Source organism: Diabrotica virgifera, chromosome 6 (assembly GCF_917563875.1).
Source record: "Diabrotica virgifera virgifera chromosome 6, PGI_DIABVI_V3a".
Lineage (NCBI taxonomy): Eukaryota > Metazoa > Arthropoda > Insecta > Coleoptera > Chrysomelidae > Diabrotica > Diabrotica virgifera.
In genome coordinates, this window is record NC_065448.1 from 41,156,966 (window position 1) to 41,170,077 (window position 13,112).

Below are 13,112 nucleotides of genomic sequence, written 5' to 3' on the forward strand. Positions count from 1 at the left end.
ATTAAATGTAAGACCAAATACTTACGATGTCGGGAGAGTATCACGAGGTTTTTCCTGGTTTTCCCTCGTGATTTACTATGAGATCTCTAACGCGAGAATTTTAATGTCACCGTTGCATGTGGTTGTCTTTTTGAAGACAGATCACATGCTATGAATATTTTTGTGACGGATATTCTTGAGTTGGGGTTGATTTCATGTAATCGAATGAACTATCTTTCAGTAAAGTCGTCCCAGGAACGCAACTCATACATATTGGCGATATCATTTTAAAGTCTTCTACTTTAAAATGTATAATACATGCCTGAATTGCCGATATAAATGAGTCAAATTAAATAAATTATTAGAAGAATTTTTTTACTAAGCAACAACATTTTTGTTTCTATTAGTAGTATTTTGTATTTTGACAACGGCACCCGATTTGAGCGTCGAAACGTTAATAAAAAATCATTTTTTAATAATATTGTGGCTTATTTTCCATTGTAAAAATTAAAATTGTAAAAATGCCACAAGAAAATAGCTTCAGAACAACATAAAGGTTCTAATAAGGAAATTTTCAGATTTAAGTTAGTATATTATTATTTTTAATAATGTATTCTGTATCTGGCACTTTCCTATTTTCTTCAGGAATATTTTAGTTTACTTGGTTAATTCATTGGTATTATAGACCAGTAAGCATCTGCGAAAAAACGTCTATTTGTGGATGTGAGAGGTGGCATTCGGATTTTTGCAGATAAAGTTACGTGACACCTTCAGTAATAATAATTGACTTATGCTCCTTCTCAAATATGCCCGGAACATTAATAAAAAAATTAAAATATTTAAACATTTCGAAAAACATCGATTTTTTTCTGCTTTATTTGCTTATAACTTTAAAACGATTCGTTTTGGAACAAAGTCGTAGAGAAATAAAATAAAAATAATTGAATTTTGTATGATATACGACTGGTAAAAAATGTCTTAAGGTATTACCTTTTCTGCAATATAGCAATAAATACAAAATAAGGGGGCAAAATAAGTCTGTTGTTATTCAATATTTTTTAACCACTTTGGTGGCACTTAGAACCTTAGTAATTCGCTTAGGAAATTCTTTGTAACATACTTAAATCGTGTACCAAATTTCATTAAAATCGACCTAATAAATTTTGCATAAATTTGCAATCTAAATGTTTTTAAAAAAGTTCAATTTTTTTAAAATCTTTCTGAACAAAAAGTAGACCATTTAGAAGTTGGCTAATTTTTTTACATATAAAGAGGTGCTCTACCTATCTAAAACACTTTACGGAATTAAAATCGGATTATTTAAGGGGCCTCAGCAATGTTTTAAATTTCTAAACAATTTTTTGGCTTATAAACAAATAGCTTTGTTTAATAATAAAAAAATTAATTTTTAGCAATGCAAATAATTAAAACCGGTATAATTTGACTTAAAATTTCAAATGCTGTCAGCAGAATAGCTATTTTATTTTTTAATCAAACGTTATTCGCGTTCAAAAATTAGAATTTCTCAATTTTTTTAAAGTTCCACCGCGTTTATCTCGAAAACTATGCATCCTACGAAAAAACTTGTAGGAACATTTTTTGCTTAGAACTACCCAAGAAATACAAAAAAATGTTTTATTTTGCGAAAAATCGATGTAATGTAATTCCTCAAGTTCTTTGTTTATAACAATCTTTTCGACATCCGGATTAACTGTTACCCAAAACATTCGTGTTCTACGGGTCAAAATACATAAAAAAACTTGGGTAAGTCCATCTAAATAAAGGAGCCCGTAGCACCCCCTCCTGGCCATAGCACTAATTTGTTTATAAGCCAAAAAATTGTTTATAACTTTAAAACATTGCTGAGGCTGCTTAAATAATCCGATTTCAATTCTGTAAAGTGCATTAGATAGGTGGAGTACTTCTTTATATGTAAAAAAATTGACAAATCTTTGTATGTTCTAATTTTTGTTGTGCAAGATTTTAAAAAATTTAAATTTTTTAAAAAAGTTTAGATTGCAAAATTATTATACAAAATCTAGTAAGTCAATTTTATTGAAATTTGGTGTAGGGTTTTTGCACATTACAAAAATTTTCTAAGCGGGTTAGGAAGGTTCCAAGTGTAACCTAAGTGATGGAAAATCATTGAATAAGGACAGGCTTGTTTTGCCCCCTTATTTTATATTTATTGCTATTTTGAAGCAAGGGTGATAAATTAAGACATTTTTAACAAATCGCAACTGATAGAAAATTTAATTATCTTTGTTTTATTGCTATACGACTTTGTTCTAAAATGAATAGTTTTTAAGTTATAAGCAAAAAAAGTAGAAAAAAAAACGAAATTTTTTGAAATTTTTAAATATTTTATTTTTTTTTATTAATGTTCCGGGCATATTTGAGAAGGAGCATAATTCAATTATTATTAACGAAGTTATCACCTAACTTATCCGCAAAAATCTGAATGCCACCTCTCACATCCACCTAAAAACAGATTCTTACTGGTCTATTAGGAGAAATCAGTAGAATACAACAAACCGGCATATTTAAGTTTGGTAGACCTTACGAAGACATTTGACAGGGTCAAATTAAAGGACGTTACCCATTTGTTATAATCAAGAAAGGTACCTCTAGGAATAATTAAAACGATCGAAAACATCTACCAGAACAACACAATAAAAGTAAAAGTGGACGATGAATTAACTGACCCAATTGAAGCCGGAAATGGAATAAGGCAGGGGAATTCCTTGAGTCCTTTATTGTTCAACGTGATCATGGACGAAATAATAAAAAAAGTAAGAACTAAAAAAGGATACCAAATGGAAGAAAAATAACTTAAAATAATCTGCTATGCGGACGATGCAATACTAATCTCTCAAAGTGAAGATGATTTACAAAAGACAAAATGCATGTTTATAACAGCAGATCCAATAAGATGTAAATTGGAGCTGGAAGATGAGATAATAGAACAGGTGATGAATAGCTACGGAAGGCTCGAAACAGAAGTGGAAGATCAAGTGAATAGAGCAAACAGAGCCGCGGGTTGCCCTATATGCGGCAGAAACACGACCTGGCACACAGAGGACAAAAAGAGTGCTAGAAACCGCTGAGATGAAAACCTTTTGAAAAATAGATGGTAATACATTATGGGACAGAGCTAGAAGTTCAGGTATACGATGGAGATGCAAGGTGGAGAACATTAATATCTAGTTAAGAAACAGAAGAGTAGAATGGAATGACCACATAAGGCGAATGACAACAAAGAAAGTAGTAACTAAGTACGGCGAGAGACGGTTCGTAGGTACGTCTTACCTTAATTGCAAATGTGAAAAATGAGTCTTGGAAAGGGACAAATAAAACATTATATATTAACTAATCTTATTTATTGTGTGTAATAAAATAAAATAATATAAATATATTATAATAAGATACAATAATTTTCACACGTCAGAAGGGGTGGCATCCACCCCCAGGGCAAAATCGCAAGTTGGCACTATGTCTTTTTTGTTATTTGAGGTACCCTCTTACTATTCACTAATTTTTATGAACATCGATGAAGGTTTTTACTCGTTATTTTTTACTAGACCATGCTGTATCGTCGCCCCCGTTAGGTGAATTATTCCGATTCGATTTTTTTGCACAAACTTACTCGAAAAAGAGGTTTATACAGGGTGTTTCATTAATAATTGTCCATATAGTAACTGGAGAAATCTTAGCACAAAATACGAAGATTTAATCTAAAACGCTTAAATAAAATGTTGTTCCTTACTGAGTTACAGGGTGTTTTATCTAAAAATTTAAAAACTATTTTTGCTCAGCATTTTGAAACTATTTGACGTATCCTTTTCATACTTGGCAGAAAGTGCGACTACTAGACACCCTACTAAATTATGATAAGCAAACGTTTCTAGCTACTACCAGAGGCGTACGACAGGGGATGGTGAATGGTTGACCCTTCTCAAATTCTACGCCACTGGAGGAATTACTATTTTAGTGCCATTTTTAGATTCTACAATACTTTCTACGTAAATAATATATTCTTCATTGGTATCGATAAAGTCATTAGATTTCGAGATATTTGAAGTTAAATATGAAACGGCACAGTTATTTTGATTAATTTATGATATGATTCATATGATTAAAATTTAAAAATTATTTGTACCCAGTACTTTAAAGCTATTTGGCGTATCCTTATCATACTTGGCAGACAGTGTAGGTACTGTACACCCTACTAAATTAAGATAAATAAACGTTTCTAGCTACTACCAGAGGCGTACGACAGGGGGTAGTGACTGGTTGACCCTTCCCAAATTCTACGTCACTGACGAAATTGCTATTTTAGTGTAATTTTTTGATTTTGCAATACTTTTTATGTAAATAATCGACTCTTCATTCGTAACGATAAAATGATTAGTTTTCGAGATATTTGAAATTAAAAATAAAGCGACACAATACACTGATCAAAATATCCGCGTCGTTTCATTTTTAACTTTAAATATCTCGAAAACTAATGACTTTATCGTTACGAATGAAGAGTATATTATTTTCATAGAAAGTATTGGGGAATCCAAAAATTGAACTAAAATTGCAATTTCGCCAGTGGCGTAGAATTTGAAAAGGGTCAACCATTCACTTTCCCCCATCGTACGCCTCTGGTAATAGCCATAAACGTTTGTTTAACATAATTTAGTAGTTTGTATAGTACCTATAATTCCTGCCAAGTATGAAACGGATACGTCGAATAGTTTTAAAACGCTGAGCAAAAATAGTTTTTAAATTTTTAGATTAAACACCCTGTAACTCAGTAAGGAACCACATTTTATATAAGCGTTTTAGGTTAAATCTTCGTATTTTGTGCTTACGTTTCTCCAGTTACTATATGGACAATTATTAATGAAACACCCTGTATAACCAATCCATAGGATTCCGGGAGGTGCCGCGGTCAAAAAATTGTTAAAACATTTTTTTAATAAATTCAAAAATCAATTTTTTCACTTCGGACAATTTTTTAGATATCTTGAGTCATTCTGAGTAAAAAAAGGTCTTTTGTGATTGTTCTCTAAAATTCATTGTTGTCGAGTTATACGCGATTTAAAATTTGAAAGATGCGAAAATTACCATTTCCAAGGCTTAATAACTCGGTTTAAAATTACTATTAATGAAAGTCAGAAAGTGGCCAAATCAACGTTTAAGCCCCTCCTACAAGATCCTGAAGAAATTTTTGTCATTATTTTATTACTAAGCTGGTATTTTTAATAATTATTAATAATGAGTGCTAAAAGCGTATTGAGGCGGCCTTCAATGCGAGTGCGAGTGAGATTCACCATTGGACGGCCTGAATTGTGCATCTCTTTCGCAGTCACCATTGACGGCCGCCTAATACTCTCTTAGCACTCATTTTTAACAATCAAAAATAGCCGCTTAGAAATACAATAATAACACAAATTTCTTTAGGATCTTGTAGTGGGGACTTTAAACTTTGATTTGGTCATCCCTGACTTTTAGAATAATAATTTTTAACCGAGTTATTAAGCCTTAAAAATGGCTATTTTCGCGTTTTTCAAATTTTAAATCGCGTATAAACTCGACAACAATCAATTTTAGAGAAAAATAACAAGAGACCTTTTCTGCTCAGAATGACCCAAATGATCTAAAAAAAATTGTTCGAAGTGAAAAAATTATTTTCTGAATTTGTTTAAAAAAAATTGTTTAAACAATTTTCTGACCGCTGCACCTCCCGGTACCCTGTAGATTTGTTATAAGGACCGCTTTTTGAGTAAGTTTGTGCAAAAAAATCGAATCGGAATAATTTACCTAACGGGGGCGACGATACAGACTAGTCTATACGTCATTGTTGCCAACCGCATTTCTCTAGATTATCCGATGATCGTTCGAAAAAGATCCGATTTGGCACGAAAAGATACGCTCATAGGCGTAACCAGGTGGGTTGGGGATTATAACCCCCTCCCCCCATTTGGATGTACTTTGAGCTCTCTACGCTTAACACCATTACTATTCCATACCTCTCAGAGGGGCGCGACCCAAAATAGTGACAACTCTATCTTAATCTACGAGAAGTGCAGGGTAAATTGAAGATGGAATTAAAAAAAATTGAATGTCTTTATTCTTACTTTATATTGCTCAAAAAGATACAGGATCTGGAGATCAATGCATATTTTTTTATACTTCTCGTATCAAAGTTACGGGTGAAGTAGCGATTATTGGGACCGTCATATACAGAGACCGTCCAGTAGTTGAACCCCCCCCCCCCCTTAGGATCATCTCGCAGAGACCATGCAGTGGTTGTAACCCCCCCCTTATTATCATCCTGGTTTCTTTTATCTTTTTTTATATTGGATACATTACTGAAAACCCTTTATACACTCTACACTAGCGTTTGAAAATGGTATAATGAATAGCAATGAAAATACTTTTTTAAATTAGGAAAAATATATATTAGCTTCATTTTTTAATTTTACCATTTATCCATTATAAAAAAGTATTTTCACAAACCAAAACTTATTTCAACAGACGTTTACTTAAGCATTGCACTACACAAAATAAAAATAAAACTTAAGCGTGCAGTAGCTACCAAAGACTGCAAACCCATAAATAAAATCGGACTGCAGAATCCCTGTTTTTGAAATTTGAATTGGATCAATATGCATTAGTGGAAACATTTGTGCATTCAAATTCTACACAAAACAATTCGCACAGGTCCCTTTTGTCCCTTTTTATCTTAGATAACTACCATGAAAAGTATCGGAACATTCATCCAATTATAGGCTATTTATAGAAATTTGGGTGGAACCAACGAAAAGTAATGTGTTGTTGGGAATATATTATGAATGAGAAGCGGATTTTTTTAGTCTTTGTTATTAGTCTGTTGTAGTAGATTGGTAGATACACTGAAAAATATACGCAAATATCCGATTTATTTAAAGATACGAAGATACGACAACGCTCAAAAAGATACGCAAATCGAATAATTATACGCCGATTGGCAACACTGCTATACGTACTTTTTGTTTAATTTCCATTTAAGTAACTACTTTTCGTATGCCTATAAACTTAACCTAACTCTTTTTAGATTCGAAGACAAACCACAACTTTGGAATAGTCTCATAACTTCAGCGACCACAGTTTTCAAAACTCAGAAGGGCCTGGACATGGTCTCAGAACTGTATATGGAGAAGCAAAGCGAATTCGGCACAGCGGACTTTGTCATAGAAAGAGCGATAAGAAATATTAAAGAAGAGACGAAGTGGAGTAACGAAAACCTACCTGTCATTGAAGCGTGGTTGGACCAATACATCAAAGATAATAAAAATAATGATAAACAAAGAGTTTCATAATTTTTTTTTAAAGTTTTATAAATGTTATTGCTAAAACGGGTTATCATAGAGATATATTTATAAGAGTAGTTTCATACTTCTTATTCGAGTAAGAGATAGCCGTATGAATTCATCTAAAAAAGAGTTTATTTACAATATGTACAATAAAGATTATAAACATTAATACAACAATACTAAAATAACTTAAAAATACAAACCTAAAAAAGAGAATCAAGAACATGCTATTTCTTACTCTGTTTTTGACAACTATCAAATAATTATTTACAAATGTCATTCAAACTAAAATTACACAGTCATGCCACCTAAAACTATAAATAACTTAAAATAACTAAATGTGGTTGTATTGAAAATAAACATAGTTTTATTTTTACATCCCCCCACCAACAGGTATGACAAACCATGAAAGTCTATGGTTGGTCACTAGGCAACAATTTTGAGATGTGAAAATAGTTCATATCGTTCCTTTTGTATCCGATATGTATTTTATATAAAGTATTTGAAATTTGTTTTTTTATTTGAAATGGGCCTAGTCTTACTTCATCAAGTTTTTTTCTATTTAGTTTGGATTTATTTTCTACATATGCCCAATCTCCTTCTTTAAATTCATGGAATTTTCTATTTTTGTCATACAGCTTTTTATTATATTCATGATGTCGTACTGAATTTTTATAAGCTATTTGCTTATCTTTTGATACATTTCTTGTTTCACAAAGTTCCTCGGGAACAATCGGATCCGCTTTTCCAAAAAGCAAATATTCTGGGCTGTATCCGGTTACGGAATGATCTGTTCTATTATATTCATCTATACATTCTTCAGCTATTTTTGTCCATGCTCTACTTCTAGTTTCATTTAGTTTACATCTTATCCTATTAACTAATGTTTGATTAAGTCTTTCATTTAAACCATTCGAAAATGGGCAGTCCACTGCTGTAAAAACCAGTTGAATATTTAACTGTTTCATATTATTTCTAAATATTTTGGAATTAATTCCCGGATACTGATCTGTTAATAATGTTTTTATGGGGTGTTTATCTTGAATTTTAGAGATTAGTTTAATAAAATCACCTGTCATCTGATTTTTGGAAGTAACTGCAAATGCATATCTGGTAAAATGATCTACAAGTAAGTGGAGGTATTTTTTTGTTGAACGATTGCCAGCAAATCCTCCTATTGTATCTAGGGACATTATCTCGAAGGGTTCTTTTGCCGGACCTAATTGTGACAAGAGACCATATTTTGGACCTACTCTTGTTTTATTTTTACAGCAGATCTCGCATTTCTGGCAGATATCTTTTGCCAGTAAATCCAAATTATTAATGTAGTAAAAATTCCTAATTTTGTTAATTAATTTACCAGCACAAATATGACCATAAAATTTGTGAATTTTTGTTATTAACTTCACTCCAAAATCTTTGGATAAAATTATTTTTTTCTGGTTCTTCCTTAATTTATAGAATACATCTTGGTTAAAAATTGTTCCTATCATTTTATCTATAGCTTGTCGATTATTATTCTGGTCTTGTTTTATCTCAGTTAATGTCACTAGGTTCACTGTTTTTATAAATGTTTCTGCATTTTCTATATTTTCCAAAACTGGGTTTCTAGAAAGGCAGTCTGCTTCTACATTTTCCTTTCCAGGTTCATATTTAATGTCGAAATCAAATTGTGAAAGAAAATGAGTCATATCTCCTAATTCTTCATCTGGTTTTGTACGAAGTTCTCTTCCCTCAAGGGGCTTATGATCCGTAATAACGACAAATTTTCTTCCCATTAGCCAGTATTGCCAAAATTTTAATGCTTCTTTAATTGCCAGGCATTCTAAAAAAATTGCTTTTTTGTTTTTCTGATATTTGTTCAATTTTTTTGAAAAGTAAGCCACAGGTTTCATTTCTCCATCTTCTTGTTTTTGTTTGAGAACTGCACCAACTCCTAAAATACTAGCATCGGTATATATAATTGTAGGAGCATTTGGGTCAAAAATAGCTAGAATAGGTTCAGAGCAGAGGATACTCTTTACCATGTCAAAGGCTGTTTGGCAGCTTAAAGACCAGTGAAATTTAATATCTTTTCTAAGTAAATTATGTAATGGCTCTAATAACCTAGCTGAGTTTTTTACATATTTGTGGTAAAAATTTACTTTTCCCAAAAACTGTCGTATTTTTTTTCTGGTATCTGGTGCTGGAAAATTTCTGATCGATATTAAATTATCATGTAAAGGACGAACTGAATTGTTTCCCACAATGTGCCCCAAATATTTTACCTCTTCTCTTGCAAAATTACATTTTAGAAGTTTGAGCCTAAATCCCTCTTCAAGAATGGCTTCCATGAGTCTTGCAATGTGCTCTAAGTGTTCTTCAAATGATACTGAAAATATTAAAATATCATCTATGTAATTTATACAAAATGGATTTAAATTATGTTTTCTGATAATATTACTTAAAATCCTTTGAAATATTGCTGGAGATGTTTTAAGCCCAAAAGGTAAGCATTTCCATTACCAATGATCATCTTGTGTAACAAAAGCTGTCTTATATTTATCTTTATTCCGAACTGGAATACACCAAAAAGCAGAATTTATATCTAAAGTAGTAAAGAATTTAGCATTCCTTGTTTTGGTCAAAATCTCGTCAATTAATGGAAAAGGTTGTGGTTCGGGAACAATTAATTTGTTTAATTCACGAAAATCAATGCATAATCTTGTTTTAGACCCTTCATCTTTTTTAAGAGCCAATGTAACAGGTGCTGCAAAAGGCGAAGATGATTCTTCTATTAAATTTGCTTTTAACAATTGTCCAATTTGAAATTCTATCTCTTTTTGGTCCTCTATTGAGCATCTATAGGGCTTCTTTGCGACAAATTTATGTTCTAAAAGTTTAATTTGAGCTTCATAATTTTGAACTTGCCCAATATCAAATTTATGTTTTGCAAAAATATTGTCATATTTATTTAGTAATATTTCTATTTTACTTTTCTGCTCTGGCTGTAAATGTTCTAATTTTGCTTCAAAAAGCTCTGTGGGAATTCCTTCATTAAAGTTTATTGAATATTCTGTCAAATTAACATTGTGATTAAAATTTTCAATCTTCTCTTCAATATCTAGATCTAATCTTTGATAAATTTCTAAATCAAAATCTTGTTTCATTTGAAAACTCAAAATAGAATCCAATCCAAGTAGAATATCATACTCGAAATATTCATCATTAATTACAAAAAGATTAACATTTTTCTCAATTTTATTAATTTTCATTTTTGCAATTAGTTTTCCTGTAAAATTTGTTCTGCCATTTATCGTTTTAAACATATTCCTATCTTCATGAATAACTAATCCCAACTTACCTGCTACCTTCGAATTCAGAAGAGTAACATTCGAAACTGGGTCATAGATTCCACATAATTCTCTATTATTTAGGAATACTTTTAATTTGATCAATGGCAGCAAATTCAGTTTTTTTGGTCGGTTACCGTTTCATTTAATGTCTCCTGTATAGCAATATTATTAACATATTGAATATCATTTGATTTGTTTTCTTGTATTGTCCTTCTATCGCAATACAAATTTTCATTGATGTAATATTCATCCTTAATTTGTACAAATAACGGTTTGAAAATCTATTTTTATCACTATTTTGGCTTGGTCAGCTTAAGTTCTTGATTTATAAGAGTAGTTTCATACTTCTTATTCGAGTAAGAGATAGCCGTATGAATTCATCTAAAAAAGAGTTTATTTACAATATGTACAATAAAGATTATAAACATTAATACAACAATACTAAAATAACTTAAAAATACAAACCCAAAAAAGAGAATCAAGAACATGCTATTTCTTACTCTGAGTTTTTGACAACTATCAAATAATTATTTACAAATGTCATTCAAACTAAAATTACACAGTCATGCCACCTAAAACTATAAATAACTTAAAATAACTAAATGTGGTTGTATTGAAAATAAACATAGTTTTATTTTTACATATTTACTATGAACATAAGAAAATCAGGATGTATCATTAGTGTTAAACTTCTGGATTAAGATAGGTAGGTAGGTAATATCAACATTCTAGGCTGAAGAATAAAAGATTTCTATTTTAACCTTATAATATGTTGTTTTTTCTTACTGTGGTTTACCGGGTTTGACTCCGCGTTGAATAGTTTTGGTTTTTAGAAAAACCATTATTTTAACGTTTCGGCAAAATCACACTTGCCATTGTCGTCAGGTAGTTCTGCTTCTCGCTGCTGCTTGAAGTAAACTGTTTACTAAACAAAAATGTAAATTATTTTTCGAAGAGAGATTGAAAAATAAAAGAATATCAATAACAGTTGATCATATTTTAATTGAGAAGAATGAAGAAATCTGCTTAACAAAGGTGACACTATATAGAGGATCCGATATGGACAGATAAATTACTTATTTTGGCATCATAACCCTCGATGGGTCTTTGCCTGTCTGGTTATGTCCTTCCATTCAGATCTCTCTTGTGCCCTTCTTCTTCATTGCCTTATATTTATGGTTTTCAGGTCGTCTTTCACGTCAACCATCTCGTTCTGAGCCGTCCTTTTTTTCTCCTTCCATTTTAATATTTGGACATATTTAAGGAATGTAGAATGCATGTGGCGAACATGAAGAGATGTACCTAATTAAAAAATATTTCCAGCGCCAATGACAACACAAAGGAAAAAAGAATGGTTTAATGAAGAATGTGAAAAAGTATTAATGGAAATGCGGGCCAGGCTACGATTAAAAATAATAACGGAAAGCACAATAAAAGCGCACAGAAATTACATCGAGCAAAGAAATGAATGAAAACTGGTACCTACATTATAAAGAGAAGAACAGAAGTATGATTATGAGAACTGAGAAAATTAGAACGCTGAAGGCAGACATTTGATGAGCAGTTTAGAGTTTTCTTTATTTTTCTGTTAATATTGGTGATATACCTAATGTATCTACCTTTTTCTTTCCGTGCATTCTCTATTACAACTTCAATCTTGCTGCAATTATTTTGTTAAGCTTCCTTCTTTTTCTTAATTATTTTTATCTTGGCCCTTGCTTGCTTTGTTTGCATCCATATTCTTTATATACTTCAGGTACCTACCTTTTATCTTCCATTTTAGGATATGAGATCTTTTATATATCCGGTGCCAAATAAAAATATTAACTTTCAAAAGTATATGAGTAATAATATACATTTATAATATTATATTATATACTATCAAAAAAATCAAATAAACTAGTTAAATATTTTTCTATGGATAATCCTGATTCCAATTTTTTTATTAAGGATTTAATGAATTTAATAATAGTAATGTATTTATTATTTAGTTTCGTAAATTGTTTTTAATATAGGTATAGTAATTTTTTTATGTTGTAAGTTATTTTATGAATAAACGTTTAAATCAAACACCTCCCATATAGCACACAACGTCCGATGTACGTCCGTATAACGTACATTTAAAGTCCAAACGTCCATGGACCAAAACTGTACGTACTATGTACGTACATTACGGGATGTCCATTGGACGTTTGATTTCAACGTACATTGGACATCCATTTGTGGTCCATGGATATTTTACACAAAACGCGACTATTATATTAAGTCCCAATACAAACTAATAAATGACAAATGAGAATCTTCTTGACAACGTTGTCGCTCTTCGCGCTATCGGTCGTGAAAGGTAGTTTAGGCAGGTACTTTTAGGGGATTATCTCTGTTAATTGTTGTGGAATACTGAAGGAGGGTTTATTTATGATAATTCACAGAATGGCAAACCAGCTTGTAATAT

The 13,112-nt window shown here is 31.3% G+C and overlaps 1 protein-coding gene across 1 annotated transcript in view; it reads left to right on the plus strand.

Annotated features, from left to right (window-relative positions):
• LOC114333545 (aminopeptidase N) overlaps window positions 1-12,730 on the plus strand; it is a 237,685-nt gene extending 224,955 nt beyond the window's left edge. The window contains exon 15 of the mRNA XM_050652739.1: window positions 7,067-12,730. Within this exon, the coding sequence (XP_050508696.1) occupies window positions 7,067-7,331 (265 nt within the window). The 3' untranslated portion in view covers window positions 7,332-12,730. The remainder of the gene's footprint in view (window positions 1-7,066) is intronic.
• The last annotated feature ends 382 nt before the right edge of the window (window positions 12,731-13,112 follow it).